This window comes from Microtus oregoni, unplaced genomic scaffold (assembly GCF_018167655.1).
Source record: "Microtus oregoni isolate MIOR12 unplaced genomic scaffold, Mior012 000020F_ref0000438, whole genome shotgun sequence".
In the NCBI taxonomy this organism is placed as follows: domain Eukaryota; kingdom Metazoa; phylum Chordata; class Mammalia; order Rodentia; family Cricetidae; genus Microtus; species Microtus oregoni.
The window spans coordinates 15,747,878-15,765,855 of record NW_024543079.1 but is presented as its reverse complement, the minus strand read 5'-3'; the positions used below and the strand labels follow the sequence as shown (position 1 = coordinate 15,765,855).

The window sequence follows — 17,978 nt, the reverse complement described above, 5'->3', positions numbered from 1 at the left end:
GTCTGCTGTGTCACTTCAGGAAAGGTCATGTTTACTTGAGGGTCTTGGCTATTTTTAAGACACTCTTGTAGTGTCTTACAAAGTAGGTAATTCCTAACATAGAAATGTAAAAATGGATGTATTGAGGTTTGGAGCAGGGCTCTGACCACCACTCAGCCTGGATACAAGCTGGGATGAGACATGAGTGCCCAAGGGTGGATGGATATCTGCTCAAGCTCCCTGATGCTTGTCCCTAGCCTGGCCCACAGATCCTGGTGTAGTGACTGGAAGAATTATGGCTGGGGCGTGCAGTCTGGGACCACTGCTGGTGCTGCTGCTGGCCGTGGTCAGTGTCTCCTTGCCTGTCACTGTGGTCCGACTCAACAAGGCAATGCTGGATTATGGTAAGAGACCTGCCAACTTGCCTCCCAGTGTGTAGGTGAGAACCAGATCTGAATGGACACAGGTGTCTCAGAGGACCCGTATGTTGCTTATTTCTGTGGTGCTTGGGATGGGACCCAGAACCCAATGCATGCTGGGCAACTGCTCCACCATTGAGCGGAATCCCAGCCTAGAATTGCATCCCAGCTGGCCTAGATGTGTACTGGCAGAGGACCTGGGTTTGTATGTGTCACTGTGTCCTTCTGCTCAGTGGCTAATTAGGGAGTCTGGGGTGAGCAAGTAGTGTGACCATGCACGAACACACACACACACACACACACACACACACACACACAGAGCTGTGCCCTTGTGCCTTGTGTAGGTAGGCATGTTCTTAAAACCAAAAACATGTCCCCCAACACATAAACAAACAAAAGCCTCCCAAACAAAAAGACTTATTTTTAATCATTAAACTTTTTTTTTTTTGATGTGTGTGTGAGGCAGTCTTCTTAGGTAGCCCAGGCTATTCTCAAACTCTCGATCCTCCTGCCCCAGCCTCCCTAATTACTGGGATTACAGGCACGAGGCCCTGGACCTGGGTTAATTAACTTGAGTGATTGACTTTGTACCTGAGAGTTCTTGTGAGCTTGGAGTGCCAGGGAGATGTGATCTGAGCACTGGGGAGGGTGTGTGTCTGAGGCATGTGTCTGAATGTGTGTGCACAGGTGTGCCTCGCACTCCAAGTGCACACATGTACATGTGTAGTGTCTGTGCTCACACAGGGACCAAGGAGAGGGGCGTCAAGCGCAGCAAGGCAGGAAGCATCCTGGAGTCGTATCTCTGCAGGGCTCAGCGGCAGAGAGCCAGTTGCTCTGTGCTGCTCGGGAGGGAGTGGTGGGGGTTGGGGGGAGGTGGGAGGTAAGGGAGGGGGCACAGGTCTCTCCCTGTGGCTTTACTGCTAGGTGCATTCGAGTCCTGCTCTCTCCCATGGGGAAGGCCCAATGAGGAAACTGAGGCCCCACAGGGAAGAACGAGGTCACAAAAACCCGAGGTCCCAGCATGGAGACCTTCATTTCCCCTCAGCTGCCTCTCAGGAAACTGTTCCACCAAAATGGGGTCTGGAGATGCTTTCCCAAAGGTCAAATCTAACTGTATTAGCCTGTGGGGGACTCCATCCAGACCAGAGAAGGGACCTTAATGGCCAAAACGTGAAGCTGTCAGTCAGCAGCTTCCGCCAGGGCACACAGCTCTCTAGGACCTTGCTTCCGGGCAGGTGGGCAGACAAGGAAAGTGGTCAGTGATCCGTGTAGGAGGATGGTTCACACACAGCAGGAATGGATGCCTGGGACAGAGACCTGAGGGTGGCCTCCTGGGTGTCTGCCCTGCCCTCTGCTTGTTCTGTTCAGGGCTCCTTTGTCCCAGGTCTCCTGGGCTCATCTACCTGTGTTTATTCTCTGTGGGTGGAAACCTGGCAGGAGGCCTGTGCAGCCCACAGTGCTTCCAAGTCTGGATGAGTGGCTTCTGGAGTCCTCCCTACCCAGAGTGCAGGCCCTGTGTCGGGGAGCATTGTGGATGGAGTCTTAGTTCAACCACAGATGGACAGACTTGGGTGGGCATCAGGAACATGGAGACCGTGACCTTTTTTTTTCTTCTTGCTCGGGGCAATTGAGGCTCAGATAGGGTCAAAGACATTTACCATGCTAGTGAGTCTGAGCCAAGTTCTAGCCTCTTGGCTTAAATTCAGGCTTCCTTCTAGAACCATTGTCTCTCTTTTTGATTCCACTGTCTACTTAGCTGGGGCCTGATAGTACAGGCGAGGGGGAAGCCAGCAGGTTCAGAGCTATGCTGCTTTATCCGGGTCTGCCTTTCTCTCAGTCAGGTGTCTTCATCCACCTATAAACTAGGCATAGGAATAGAAGAAAATGCTCAAAACAGCACGTGGCACACCCGGAGGACTCTGTGGCAACAGCTACCGTTAGTGTGTTAGTGAAAAGGTCCACAGCCATGAAGAGTGTGCCTGTACACTGATTGTTTACAATGGTCCTGAGAGATGGGTGTTGTAATTAGTGCACTAGAGAGATGGAGAAAGCATGATGTGCAGCAGCCATGCAGGCTGTGAATAGCAGAGCTGGGATTTGGGTCCAGCACCTGGGGCATATGTGATCAGGATGAAGCTGCCCCTCTTCTCTCCTCCCAGGGGATGCTTCCTCAGGATTGGTGGGTGGCTCCTTCAGCTGGTGACTTGGGAAAGCTCTAGGGACAATTGGGGCTCAGATGGAGATTCGTGAGAGGGCTAAGGATTTTATGGTCTTGGAGGAATGGGATGGAGAAGGGTTGGGAAATGGAGGGCATGATAATAGGGTACACCTCATGGGCTTGCATGGAGCAGCCATTCTGCCAATGCGCCACCTGGTATCTGAGCGCCTTCACCCAAAGGGCAGGACAGGTGATAGGTGGTGTGGTTATCATGGTTGGTGGATCCAGGCGCTTGAACTCACCATGCCCTGGACCCACAGTGTCGGACATCGGGAAAGTCCCTCTCCAGCGGGCCCTGCAGGTCACTGTCTCTGATTTCCCGGATCGGAGTGATGCGGTACTTCAGTCTACCAGGTGAGTGTTCCCATCCTCCAGAGAGAGTGCTGTAGTCCTCCTGCTGCTAGCTGGAATGTTCCGATGGCCAAGGGAGTGGTGCTTTGGCTCATTAGGAGGGAGTGCTCCACCTGTCAGGTAGCTACTCTACCCTAACAAACTGCTCCCATCTACTGGACGTAGTGCTCTGGACTATCAGATGGGCGTACAGGTCCATAGGTGAGTAAACTCAACCAGGTCAGAGGCTCCCACCAGCGGGTGAGGTTATAAGAAGTCTTGGCTGATTGAGTCACTTGGTAACCTGCACTAAGGGGCTCAGACTGGCCCTGGGTCCACAGATCCGGTAAGGCTATCAACTTCTTCCTCCAAATGTTGGACACCAAATTTAGACACAAGGACAATCTAAACTATGTGCTTGCCTGTTAATGCATAAAGACCCAAAGGGATGGAGACACCCAAACAAACACAGTGGCCGTTGTACCCGTCCCTACAGGAATACCGACTGGCTACTGTCAGAGTTTCGGGCACTGGAGAAATCTGCTGCTTTCTATGTGCTTACCTGCCTACTCACCTGTCCATCAGCTATAATTTTCTTTTTTTGTTCCTTTTTTGTTTGAGATGGGGGCCTCGCTATGTAGCTGAGGTTAGCCTTACACTTGAAATCTTCCTGTCTCAGCTTTCTGAAACATGGTGATCAGGGCCTTGAAATACGGGGCCTAACTTATGTAGAATCTTAAATGGTGGAAACTGATACAAAAACTTAGACCCCAGAACAGTGTACAGGTCGATGGACAGGCAGCTTGGGGCCAACAGTTTGAGACCTCCGAGGCAGGGATGGAGTGAGTGCTGTTTATATGTACGGAACCACCTGGACCAGAAGACCCTTGCTTTCAGCAGGAGAGTATCCAGGATGGCTGCAGCTGAATACTGTAAGCGTAAGATAGGCTTGTAGAGAGAGAACAGTCGTGGGTCCACGTCACCCCAGGTTAAAATGAGGCATTTGAAAGTGGGGTCATGAGTTCCTTGCTCGTGCTCCGTCTCCTTCTGCTCCTGATTTGGACCTTGAGATTTCTGTCCGGTGCTCCCATGTGGGTCTCTGTCTCTGTCTCCTTTCATCGCCTGATGAAGGTTAATATTCTTGAGGATGCCTATATAAATGGGAAGCAGTTGTGGGGAGGAGGCAGAAATCCTTAATAAATAAATAAAAAAAAAGAAAGTGGGGTCATTTACTGATGCCTGAATCATCCCAAGCTTACCCCACCAGGGAGAAAATGACTTTTCACTCAGGCAAAAAGGAAGCCATGGAGTACTCACTGGGTGTTTCCTGTTGCTGGGGGCCAAAGGTTAGAATATTGTGGGGATTTCAGTGTCTCTTCTTTGCCTTCCTGGGAAATGGTCAGAAGCTGTTAGAACCCCACAGGATTATCTTGCTGAAGCCAGGCCCCTCTGTTTGCCTTTGTACCAGCTGGGCGTGTCACGAGCCTCCTGTGTTGGAGTGCTTACCACCTCACTCACCAGAAAGCCCTTCTTTATAACATCAGCATGTGGGGGTGGCTCGGGGAAGCCTCCCCTGAGCTGATTCTGTGTTTAATGGGAGTTCCCTTGTCCCTTGGATTCCAACCCTACAGGGTCCAGATTCTGGATGTCCATCTGCCCCACCTCCACTTGAAATTCATTGCTGGTTTTGGGATACACTTATCAGCAGCAGCCAATTTCACGATCAAAGTCTTTCGGTGAGTGAGAGTCCTTGTTGGAGGGCAGGAGTTTCAGGGTTTCTCCCAGGGAAGAGTGAGGTGAGGGGGCTAACGATATCTCCATGCCCCTTCCCACCCTCTGGGGGAGTGAGACAGGGGAGAACCTTGGAGACCTTAGTCCAGCCCCAATAGCTATGCAGCCAGTGGAGCTGCTTCAACTTCTCCAACCCTCAGTTTCTTTACCTGAGGTGAGATGAACCTTGCAGGGATCTGTGAGGGTTGAATTGATGGATTTGGTGTTTTGATTATGGCATTTTGCTTCTTTTACAGTACAAAACACAGAGTAGATGCTTAATAAATTGTGTTATCAGCCTTATTTCTCTGTGCCAGGCAGCTTCTTGTGTAACTGCATTTAACGTTCAAGTTGTACATTGAGATTTCAAGAAATGCTTTATCTTTATTGCTTTGCCCTAGCACTGTTATGGGTACTCCTTAGTGCTGTGATGGGGAGTGCTCCTTAGTGCTGAGATGGGGAGTGCTCCTTAGTGCTGAGATGGTGAGTGCTCCTTAGTGCTGATGGCGAGTGCTCCTTAGTGCTGATGGTGAGTGCTCCTTAGTGCTGATGGTGAATGCTCCTTAGTGCTGATGGGGAGTGCTCCTTAGTGCTGAGAATGGTGAGTGCTCCTTAGCGCTGATGGTGAGTGCTCCTTAGCGCTGATGGTGAGTGCTCCTTAGTGCTGATGGTGAGTGCTCCTTAGCGCTCTGATGGTGAGTGCTCCTTAGTGCTGATGGTGAGTGCTGAGATATTGTTTTATGGGTGCTCTCTGTGACTGGACATAGAGCTGATGTTCTCACAGGGTGAGGTCTTGGAGAGCTCAGCACAGTGCTAAGAAGCAGGCACATCCATTCTCATGTCAGTTTCACAGAAGGAGAGCTGAGACTCACTCTAGCCAGGGTGGCCCAGAGGCCTGTCACAGGAGCCCCAGAAAGCCTGAGTCATACTCAACTGCTGTACTGTGGAGTTTGGCCCAGGCCTGGGGGTATGTGTGGTCTTTATAAACCAGGATGGGTTAAGGTCTGACCTCCTGCAGAGTCCCGGAGCCCATGGAGCTGGTGCTGCCTGTGGCCTTGCTGGCTGATGTGCACGTGGCCCGGGATTCCATTGGGACCCTTGTGCTCAGCATCTCCACCTGCTCTTCACTCTTCAGCCCAGCCAGCACGCTGGACGGCAGCAGCAGGTGGGTTCCTGAGGGCACTGGGTTTCAGGGGTTCCCGACACCAAGGCTATGGGACCACTACTCAAGTTTCTCACTCAAGACTGCATCCAGTGGCCACAAAGGATCAAGGAGGCTCCATAATCACATCTGTCCTATGACTTAGCACAGAGAGGCCCAGAGAGGACTAGGGACCTAGCTGATGCCATGCAGCCTGCGTCTTGACCACTTTCCTCTGTCAGCTACCAGGGCACACTTACTAGTAACGATGAAGCCAATCAGTCTGGATGCTCGGGCCCTTACAGGCCATCCCGCCCTGCAGAGGTGGACAGTCCAGGGATGGGAGGTGAGGTAGGACCAGTCAAGCTCTATAGCAGGGGGCTGTTCAGGTCAGCATGTAAGGCTAACAGCAGCTGCCCCTTGCGCCTGCTCTGTGGATGCCACTCTTGGCTCTTCACAGGAGTCTTCTCCATGAGCTCCACAGTGTCTGATCGGTACGTGCCAGGGTCTCCGTGCCACAGGAAGAAATCGGAGGCCCAGAGTACAGTTGACTCAAGGCAGACTTCACCATGCTTTTGCCTGGGAGCTTCCTTACTATGCCTGCTCTTTCCTTGTTTTTGTCCACTCTGAGGTGGCTGAGCACTGGGAAGTCCTAAAAGAAGTGTCCCCCAAAGCTTGACCTTTTCCCCGGAGAGCAGTGAGCGTGCAGGAATCCAGCCATGCTGGCCTCTCCTGGCTGCAGAGGGGAGCTATAAACACAGAGATATAGCTTCTCCCCCCAGAGTGCAGCAGGCTGTGGCTGAGATCAAACAGAGGATTCGTTAGTTCCTCTGGGCCGCCGTTGAGAAATGCCGATTTACACCCTAGTTCAGAGGGGAGCCTGAAGTCCAGTGCTAGGCAGACACTCTGCAGATGCTCTGCAGAGCATCACAGGGCACTGGAGCCAAAGTGACAAGGGGACCTGAGACCCCAGCTCCACTCCCCATGCCTTCTCACCCTAGTAGCTCTTGAGCCAGCTGGCTGAGAATATGGCCACATGGGGCGTTTTCCAAGGTCCAGTGTTCGTATCTGTCTCTCCTGAGCCGGGCCCCCACTACCACCATCTTGGCTACTTCCAAACCTTGAGAGGAAGAGTCCTTTCTCTGAGTCTCAAGCGCTTCCTCTGTGGGGGTGCAGACCTCCATTCTAACACTGTCAGGAACATGGCGAGGTCTCAGATGGGATCTCTGGGCTGCTGACTGGGGATAGAGACTTCTGTCCCAGCTGTCTGTGTGGTTCTGCTAAGAACCACACCCAGGGAACTCAGGGACACTTTCTGTACCACTTCCTCAGTACCTCCCAGGAGCTGCTGGACCTGGTGCAGGAGCACATCCGAGCTGACCTGAGCAATATGGTAAGGGGCTTCCAGCAGATGACATAGCTTAGAAGGCCTGAGGTATGAGCAGTGGGGCTGCAAGCCTTGGGAGAGGGGCATTGTATCTTGATGTGCCTATGTGGGCTTCAATGCATGTAAGTGTACCGTATATGTGTGTTGTGTGCATGTGTGTCCATGTAATGTGATGGTGATATATATATATATATATATATATATATATATTCTCATCATCTTTCACTAAGACTTTACTTCAGTCCGTAATATTATTTTAAATAGAAGGCCCTTCATGGGATGCTTCCAATTTCTTCGTGAGAACAAGAAAGAGGCCCATGTTCAGTGCTGAGGAGGAGGAGTGGGGGCATGGGTGGACTTTAGGGAGCTTGGGAGACAGTGACAAATCTTCTCAGAGTAGTCCTGATCCCATGTCAGAAGGTGGGGGTAGGGGAAATGTTTTGGGGGAGATAAATTTGGAATGAACAAAGTAAGCCTGATGCTCCCTCCCCCAGGCTGTGCAATGGGCAGGCCAGTCTCGGATGAGGGTACTAAGGTAGGAAAGGAGTTCAGAACTGTGAACTGAAGAGCCAGCAAAAATTTATTTGTCTACCTAGTGTGTGTTATCTCCACCCCAGGAGTGATGGCATTATTCACAGGCTAGGAGCACCCTGGCCTTGCAGTCCCCTCCTTGCCAAGTGCCCGTGCCCTCCTCTCCCTTTGGCAGCTTCTCTTGCCTCCTCAGCACCCTAAGAGAGGTGGACGCCAGCCATTCCAAGGAGGAAAAGGAAAGGACTCCAGGCTTGCTGTGTGCCTGGGAGGCTTTTGAGGGCTGGGGCAAGGGCCTGCAGCCTGACTGTTCCTCGGCCACAGCTCCAAATCGCCCTCACAACAGCTGCCTCTCTTTTGCTACAGCTGTGCTTGCAAGTCTCTGGCCTGGTTCAGGACCTCAATGTCCATTTGGGTACTTTAATTGGTAAGACCTGGAGCCCAGTGGATGGGAGGGTGGGGCCTGTGGGTCTTAAGAACCTGTAACGATATCTCCCTTGGACCTGGTGGCATGGTCTTCATTGCTGGCTTCTGATTATAAATAGTGTTCTCTTTTCAACCAATCTGAGGAAAAGGAGGCCCTTGGGAAGGTCACCTAGGACTCCCCAAAGCACATGGCTGTCCACAGAACATGCCTCCTCTAGATGCCAGAATGAATTCTTTGATCCTAGAATCTACCTAGTTTAGGTCAAATTGCCAAAAATCAAAATAAAGCTGAATGCTTAAGCAACAAATGTTACTGTTGGAGAAACTAAGCTGCATTGGCTCTTAGGATCTAGATTTTCACTGCCAGAGTCTCGGAGGTTTTGGAAACAGATCCTCAGAGTCAGGGAACCCTCCTGTAGCATCACAGGGAGGCCAGGCACTGTGGTGAGGGGGTGTGTCTATCACTGGAGGTGCTGGGCCTAAGGCTTGCTTTGGCTATCATGTGGGCTGTGGGTATGAAGATGTATGCTCCTTACCTGGATATGGGACACTGGCTCTGCAACCCTCTCAAAAAGGACACATATATGTCCTTCCCCCCAGGACCGCATGATCATTAGTTCTGGTTTCTGAGTCTTGACAATGACAGAAAGGAAGAAGGAGCAGGGAAGGAGTAAGGGAAGGACAAAGAGGAAGAGAAGGAGGAGGAATAAGAAAAAAGAAGGAAAGAGAAGAAGAAGAGGAGGAGAAGGAGGAGGAAAAAGAAGAAAAAGAAGAAGAAGAAGAGGAGGAGGAGGAGGAGAAGGAGAAGGAGAAGGAGAAGGAGAAGAAGAAGAAGAAGAAAAGAAGAAGAAGAAGAAGAAGAAGAAGAAGAAGAAGAAGAAGAAGAAGATGCTGTTGCTGCTGTTGTTGCTAATGAACTGAACTGTGTGTACAGCTGGGGCCCAGTCTCTCACTGCAGTACCTTTTGAGACTGGGTGGAAATGCCTTAGCATGCAGGAGTTGAGTGCTCACCCACAAACCCCAATTGTCATGGGTCATATTTCAATATTCTCCACTGTCCCCACACTGATCTGCACTATTATTTGAGAACACTGGAAGGTATCCATGTGTCTTCTTGACTAGCTGTGGTAGAATCTGAAGGCTGGAGAGCAGGCCTGTCGCATCTTCTTAGCCATAGGCATCAGTACCTCAGGACTAGTTCAGAAGACATTACATCATACCTCAGGGGCATCTTATTTGCCTCAGATCCCACACAGCCTCTCCCATCATGGAACCCATGGACTTTTTCACATTCCTCAGGAGCAATTTTGAAGCCGCACCTGCTTGGGGCCCACCAGCTTTGTCTTGTCACTGGTGTCCTTTTCAGGGTACTGCGACTGGCCTTGTCTGTTTGGACCTGCCCTGGGATGCTAATGAATATATACAAGCTGGGACAGTGTGAAGGGTTGCGGGGTGAGATCAGAGGACCCAGAGCCTGGGCTTATCCCAGGGACACAGGGCAGAGCCTGACTTTACCCATGGTGGGTTCTTGAGTAGACAGGCTCTGCTGCCATCAGCCCCAGGTTACCATGGGAAAGCAGAGGGCTGGAGCTATGTAGGGACAGGCCCGTGCTACCTTTCCTTCCTCACGCATCCACCCACCACTCTGGCCAGTTCCAAGTTATCTTGTCTTCTTGATTTCCTGGTTCCCTATCCCACTCAACCTCCATATTACCTTAAATAGGAGGTGGCAAGCAGCTGAGGCCACTGGACTGGAGTGAAAGGGAACACACTAGAATTATAGTCACATTGTTCCCATGCTGCGTGACCTTAGGGAAGTCACTCATCCGCACCATTCTATCCAGAAATTAGGGATGAAAATTCCCACTTCTTGAATTTGTTGGTTTTATGAAACAGCATGGGTTAAGGGCCTGGGGCCTGGCAGGCTTAATAAGCAAGTATGTATTTCTCCTTCCTCAGCAAGCTTACATTCAGCAGGGTGCCCCGGGTTTGGGTTTATCCCAAAGATCAGCTCTTGTCTTTGTCTTGAGGAATAATAAAAAAAATCTAATAAAGGGACTCCATGGCACCAGCCCTGGAGGACTATTATGTGAGGCTTGCACAACCAGAGTGTGAAGTAGGAGAACTGGGACTTCTTTACTCTATTGACAAAAGATTTGTATTGTAAATTGGTAATGTAGGACTGTATGTACTTACAGTGTATAATGTAATACCCTATATATAATATATATATATATATATATATATATAATCCTAATATAATGGATATAAAGTGGAAGAGTTAAATCAAGTACATTAACATTTCCATCATCTCAAATATTTAGAGTCCATTAAAAAGCACAGATCAAAGGGGTGTGTCGGCTAGCCACATGTCTCTGGAAGGCTGTGTAACAAAAGTGTCTTTTACTGTGGTGTAAGAAAAACATTGAAAATGGAGTTCAGCTGGGATCCTGGGCTCTATCTTCCACCTCTCTTATATTTCCTCCCTTCGTTCCTTCCTTCGTTCCTTCCTTCGTTCCTTCCTTCGTTCCTTCCTTCCTTCATTCTTTCCTTCCTCTCTCCCTCCCTCTCTCTCCCCTCTCTCTGTCTTCCCTCCCTCCTTCCTTTTTTTGTTTTCTTTTGGCTTTTCTTTTTGATACAGGGTTTCTCCGTGTAGCCCTGGCTGTCCTAGAACTCACTTTGTAGGCCAGGCTGACCTTGAACTCACAGAAATCTTCTGCCTGTCTCTGCCTCTGGAGCGCTAGGGTTAAAGGCACGTGCCACCACCACCTGGCTATATTTTTAAAATATACACCACGACCTTAATGTTTTATTCATTTTAAACATGCAGCAATTTCACCTTCATAGTGTCCAGAGTGTTGACAAATGCAGCGATAGGTGACTCAAGAGACAGGGCAGTCTACCAATCTCCACATCCTTCCTGCTGCCCCTTCCTCCTGCCTCCAAACCATGTGACCCACTGACAGACAAGGAAGGGAGTCACACTGAGTTGCTTTTGCAAAAAAAAAAAAATCCTAAAAGTATTAGAAAAAATGAAATTAGATTCAGCTGAACCAACAGAAAAACAGAAAGCTGAAAGGAGATATATACTTACCAATATATACTTTAATACATATATACAATATATACTTTATATATTTGAATACATAATCTATTTTCATATACAATATTAAATAAATATTTACATGCTTAAATATAACAAAATTATACAAAGCACATAAGATGGACCCATAATTGATATTTTAAAATGAATGGGTAGATAAATATATATGGAACAGGTATTTAAAATATACATGTATATCCACATATACCTACATCACCCATCACTGGGCTACTGGGACCAGAGGGCTGCTTAGCAGTTAAGAGCACTGACTGCCCTTCAAGAGGATGTGGGTTCAGTGCCCAGCACCCACATGGAAGTTCACCATTGTCTGCAACTCCAGTTCCAGGGAATTCAACATGACACCCTCTTCTGGCCTCTATAGGCGCCAGGCAAACATGTGGCACACAGATATATAAGCAGGCAAAACACCCATACGTATAAAAAAAATAAAGCAATGAAAAACTCTGGGCTATCTAGGGTTTTGGCGGTAGAACTGTGGGCTGAGTTAGGCTCTCCTAAGCCCTGAATTCTGGCCTGCCGCACCTGCTGTCATCTCTGAGGATGTGCCGACCTTCACCTGTGCAATCTTCATAGGCAGAATATTCTGAACTGGGAGTCCACTCACATCCAGCCTCTGTGCTGTGCTTTCTGAGAGCTGCTTGAGGCTTTGGATGAAGTTAGATCTGGGTGTCTTTGCTCTGGTGTTTGATTTCCTGAAGGAGATGTGTGGTCAGGTGAAGGGGCCAAAGCTTTGGGAGCAGACTGACTTGTGTATGCCTCCTTGGGCAAGAACGAACTGACCACACTGCGTGCAGAGAAACTTGAGTGGACTCTGTGGTGATGAGAAGAGACAGAGGAAGTCATTGGTCTGGCTGACCAGTGGGAACTCTCTTCTTCCTGTGTGCCCTTCTTGCCTCCATTAGATGGACTGGGCCTGGGCTGAGCCTTCTCCTTCTGTAATCTGAGCTCAACGGTCTTTAGCTGATTGGGAATGTTAGCAAACATGCCTGCTAGCCTTGCGTTTCAGTCAGTCAGCAAGCTGGGTGCATGCCTTCAAAGGAGGCCTAGCCGGCTGATGAGTTTGTGGCCTGGCTGTGGCTCAGAAAGGTCATTGGTAACTGTTTGCTGGCTCAGTGAGGGCCTGGTGCTCAACGTTTTTCTGTTTTTATGAAGGACTCAGTCCTGTGGGCCCTGAGTCCCAGATCCGCTACTCAGTGACCAGCACGCCCACTATCACCAGTAACTATATGTCTATGGATGTCAGAGTGAGTACCTCCAGTCAGTCTGAGGCTGGCATCCTTGGTGTCCTGGAAGTGGCCTAAGAGGGTAGAGGGTAGAGGGAAGAAGGTGGCTGGTACTCCAGGTGGGAGTGTGGCCACGTTTTCATGGCTAGGTTAGTCCCTGGGGATCCTGGGTCGATTACAGGCCTACTGTTCTTGTTGCCCTGCACGTGTGCCCCTGCCGTTATCCAGGCCATTCTCTTCCTGCTCGGCAAGCCCATCCTCCTGCCTCTGCATGGCGCTCACCCCTTTGTGTTGCCACGGCCTTTGGGTGCCGAAGGTGCCATGGCAACAGTGGGGCTCTCCCAGCACCTGTTCGACTGTGCCCTCCTGATGCTGCAAAAGGCTGGATCCCTCAACCTGGAGATCACAGGGCAGCTGGTGAGGGCTGGGTCTGTCACCCAGGTCCTGTGGCAGGGTGCCCCGTGGCCCATTCTGGTGATATCCTGTAGATGTGGAGTCATGGGCAGTGGGCAGCTAGAGTTGGGGCTACAGGATGGCCCTCGGAAGGAACCAGTGGATAAGGAACTCTACCCGTGAGGCCAAGTGGTGGCCTTGACTGTGAAACTGCCTAAACTCTGTCCTGATGGAAACTGATTTCAGAATTCAAAGAACAACCCTCTGAACACCTCCATGCTGGGCCAGCTCATCCCTGAGGTGAGTGATATTTCTGCTCATAGCAAGCCAGAGGCTCAGGGATTGGGTGGGGCCTTTATGGTCTCCCTCTACCCCAAGTGTGTGTGGGGGGGTCAACACCTGCGTTTAGCCCTTTCTCCTGAGCTTAGGGACTGCCCATCCCAGGCAGCTGCACTTTCTTCTCTCTGTCTCTGCCTGTTGTGAGTCTGATGATCCATTCCACTTTCTTTTCTAATCCCTGCCTGCCTGTAAAATCTAGCTCAGAGTGGATGACACACACCTATAATCTTAGCACTTGGGAGGCAGGAAGATCACCAGCTCAAAGCCAGCTGGGGTGTATAGCAAAATCTTGCCTTAAAATCAAAGCAAAACACCAACACAAGAATCCCCTCTGAGGAGCTCAAGTCTGGTCCAGAAGCCTGGGCTGGACCCACTTCTGAGCTCAGTCAGGAATAGAGGGTGATGGTTTATCAACATCCAACACGGAAGACTGCCAGTCAGGGGCATGTACAACCCTCTCCCTCTCTTTCTCCCATGTCCCAGGTGGCCCGTCAGTTCCCTGAACCCATGCCCGTGGTACTCAAGGTGCAGCTGGGTGCCACACCCGTGGTCACACTCCACACCAACTACTCCACTCTGCAGCTGCGGCCCAGTGTAGAGGTCCTTGCTGCATCCCCCAGCTCAGCCTTGCAGTTCCTTTTCTCCTTGGATGTGGTGAGTGACAGGCCAGATGAGACCTTACATGCTCTATACTCTTCTCATTTGCTTTGATCCACATCTCTCCTGAACATGCCAGGACATTCCGCCTCAGGACCGTGGCACACGTGGAACCCTCTGCCTGGCACTCTTTTCCTTTTCTTTTGGCATGACTGCTTTTTCTTCATTTTTCAGTTCTTAGCTTAAGTGTTGAAGCCTTGCTCAGAGCAGCCTTCTTGGGCCACCCTGAGTGAGAAGGTCCCCATCACTCTCTGCCTTTGTGACAGCCTCCGCTTTTGAGAAAGCCCCTGTCTGACTGCTTCTGGAAGGTCCCCACAGGGAAGGGAAGGGACCCCACCTGTCTTCTTTATACTGTTGTTGCTCATAAAGTGCAGGCCACAACCTGACTTCTAGCCAGCTCCTAAGCATATGTGGTCTGCCCTTGCCAGGGAGGGGCGGGAGGCTCTACAATGCACCTTCTGACTTGCTCTTCTTATACACCCAGATGGTGAACCTGAACCTTCAGCTCTCTGTGTCTAAGGCAAAGCTTCGGGGGACCACGTCTATGCTAGGGTAAGTGAGCCTCTGACCCTGGAGCCCCAGTGTGCTCTCAGACGTAGTGATGTGAGCTTCAGGGGAAGCTGGCATATGCTGAGCCCACCCCTTCTTTTTTTTCAGGGGGCTCCAACTCTCCGTGGCCACCTCCAATGTGGGCTCCATCGATGTGAGTGGAGCACTGGACTGCCTTAAGCCTTGGGAAGGGCTGTGGGAGTGTGAGAATAATACACACATCTCAGTGCCACCATAGCTTCCCTGGGATGGCTGGGGAAAGGGACCTACTTGCTCTCCATTTGTCCCCACTCCCTTGCCTGTTTCTTTGCCTGTGGGAAAGTGATTGATTCATCAGCTCAACCCTCAATCAGTGCTCATTGGTCTGGCACTGGATGGCCCATCATGTCACATGGTCAGGCTCTTGCCACCATGCACACATTTCTTTATCCCCATGCATCATGGGATGTGAGTTAGTATACCTAAGTCGTCCACTCAGCTGCCAGTCTGCCAGCCTAACTTCCATCTGTCATCGGGCATCTGTTGGCTAGCCCTCCTGTTGGTAACTCTGGGATGAGGGTCAGAGTTGTCCCTGGGTTGCCCGACTCAAGGCTGATCTAGCTGGGGAGTTGATTAGGGTCAGCTGATGTGGGAGAGCTACCCTCCTTCATCCTGTGTCTCGGATGCCTGTTCATCTGTATGTTTAACTGCATTCTCTTGGTCTTTCCTGGGGCTGGTCCCTCCACCCCCACCCAACCCTTGGCGGTCGCTGCAGATGGATCAAGTGTACACACTCATAAGCACTGTATTCCAGAAGCCCCTGCTGGATCACCTCAATGGTGAGTCCTGCTCTTTGCTGCTCTGCCCCCTCTGGTGCCCTTTTGAGCCCTGTCCAAGTCCCCAAACCCTCTCAGGCTCAAAGATTAAGAGGGTGGTTTTTAGAGGCCAGCTGCTTCTGCCTCTTAGTACACATTTGTATAACCAATAGATGGTTTCCGATCCTGTCTCAATTTCCCTTCTGTGCTGTGCGGGTGATCCCACCTCCCACTCTAGGTCACATGGTTCCCAAGCTGCCAGCACAGGGCTGGCTGCAGGTGGGACTCTTCCTTCTGACTAACTTGGACTCTTCTGTCTCACTGCAGCTCTCCTGGGCATGGGAATTGCTCTCCCAAGCGTGCTCAATCTCCACTATGTCCACTCTGAGGTCTCCATCTGTGAGGTGAGAGCTGTTGAGTGAACGGGGAGCCTCTTTAGAGAGGGGGAAGTGTCACCCCTCTGGGAGCTCACCCTGCATCTTCCAAGACCACACAGCAAACACTAACGCAGTGAGATGGAGGAGCCAGGACCCAAGAGACCATGGTGGGAGGGGCCCTCCCTTCTCATCATACCTCACACCAGAGACTTCAGGTCTTCAACCGTTTCAGGATACTGAGTCCTGAGATGGGCTTGGCCTCTTGGCGTCTAAGGTGAACGGTAGAGAGATTTTTTTTTTTTTTTTTTTTTTTTTTTTTTGCAGCTGGTAGGTAACTTCCTGAACCTTCTGTGGTTACTGTTCCTGGGACTGGAATCTTAGGCCCAGGATGAAATTCATCCTGACAGATAGAGAATGACTCCCTACAATCTCTTCCTGTCTCATCTGGGAACTCAGAACAAATTCCTTCAACAGGCAGAACAAGGATAGGAAATGGGACAACGGTCCAAAGTGGGGCTTAGCAGTTCAGGGAGGATGCTCACCCTGGTTCTTTAAGAATGGTGGCCTCAAGGCTCTGATGATCAACTCTCATGAAGATGGATAGTTTAGGCGCGGAGGAGATGGCTCGATAGATTCATACTTGCAAGTGTGAAGACTCCAGTTTAGAGTCCCAGGATTCACACTGGTCAGATGTGGTGGCCCAACTGTAATCCCAGCACCCAGGAGGCAGAGACAGGGCCCTCTAGTGTGAGCTGACTAGCAAGACTAATCAGACGTGAACTCCAGGTTCAACGAGAAGCCTGCCTTGGTAAATAAAGCAATTGAGGAAGACATCAGAGGTCAACCTCCAGCCTCCATACATGTAAACGTGAATGTATGCAATTATGTACATCACACACATAGACGTAAAAAAAGGATAAAAAAGAGGGATGGTCAAAACACAGAGGACTCGGGAAGGTCATCGAGAGCTGGAGGCTAATCTGAGGCCTCTTCTCCCCTTTCTTAATTAAAAAATAAATAGTCGTGTTAGTCACACGAGGCTAATGGTCGCTAGAATAGACTACCCTCGACTCTGAGCTACCTATGGACAGAGACCAGGTCTCATTTGTTCTCTGTTGAGTCCTCAGCATCTTCCGGAGAGTTTGGCTTGTGCTAGAGGCTCAGCGGAGACTTGACAAATGAGCAAACGGTTGGATGGAGAGATAAATGACGGTGACCGGTTAGCAGCCCGCAGGAGTGTTCACTTCAGTAGTGCAGCGTGGGGCATGTGAGCTACAGGGAGTGCCTGGCTCTGCTAGGGAAGTTGAGGCTTGGAGAAGGAGCTCAGTGGTTCTGCACTCCTGGTCAGGAAACAGCAATGGCATGGGCTCTATGCCTGGAGCATAGAGCATGCGCTGGTCTCATGCTGACCCACATTTTGAGGGCTCTCCCTTTGTGAGGCTCCCCCTTTTGAGGGCTCCCCCTCCATAGCTTTGTGAGGTGAGTGCTGCTACTTTTTTCTTTTTGAGACAGTGTTTCTCTGTGTAACAGCCTTGACTGTTCTGGAACTCTCTCTGTAGACCAGGCTGGCCTTGAACTCACAGAGATCTGCCTGACTCTGCCTTCTGAGTGCTGGGATTAAAGGCGTGCGCCACCACTGCCCGGCAAATGCTACAGACATTAAATAAATGACAGAGTGTGAGATTGATGGCCACTCCTGATAAGAACACTACCTAGAAACAGGTTGAAGGTGGCAACTAGGGGTTCCCCCATAGGCCTCTGAGTTAGCCATAGCTTTTTTTGGTCTTCCAGGGTTATGTTGTGATATCCAGTGGACTCGCCTACCAACGCTGAGCTAGGATCATGAAGAGAGCCGGCTATTCAGGAGCTTTCTTTCCCCAAGCCTGGGGACACTGAGGCAGAGCCATGTAGAATCATCATCACCAAGCCAGATTCCTGTCTGGGCTCCTTAATCTTTGTTGGACACCTGGGTCACTCTCTTGCTTCCTTCCTCCTTCTTGGGCCCCTCCTGGGGAGGAGGCTGCTGGCTGCAAGCTGTGAAGACCTGCTCACTTCAACATTAAATATTTTTCTTGAGTTGCAACTCCCAACTGACGCTGTGTACCCGAGCCAGCTCTCTGTGTGCAGCCCCTGGGTCCCGAGCCACCCAAACTGCCCCAGAGAGGAGGAGGATGGGAGCCCATCTCTGCTGACCATGCCTGTCGGCTTTCACTCCTTGCCCAGGAGGCTCCTATTCTGAAAGAGGACCCTGGAGGGTGGCAAGGATGAGCTAAGGTTATGAGTAGCACATGTTCAGGTATTATGCCCTCTGCCTGGCGGCATTC

The 17,978-nt window shown here is 50.5% G+C and overlaps 1 protein-coding gene across 1 annotated transcript; it reads left to right on the top strand.

Annotated features, from left to right (window-relative positions):
- The first annotated feature begins 274 nt into the window (after window positions 1–274).
- On the top strand, window positions 275–17,487 carry Bpifb2 (BPI fold containing family B member 2). Its single transcript, XM_041670984.1, has 15 exons — window positions 275–383; window positions 2,877–2,970; window positions 4,578–4,682; window positions 5,735–5,881; window positions 7,190–7,250; window positions 8,139–8,199; window positions 12,475–12,566; window positions 12,774–12,962; window positions 13,185–13,238; window positions 13,761–13,931; window positions 14,419–14,486; window positions 14,592–14,637; window positions 15,238–15,301; window positions 15,605–15,681; window positions 17,446–17,487. The coding sequence occupies exons 1-15, from the start codon at window positions 275–277 to the stop codon at window positions 17,485–17,487; spliced, it is 1,380 nt and encodes a 459-aa protein (XP_041526918.1).
- The last annotated feature ends 491 nt before the right edge of the window (window positions 17,488–17,978 follow it).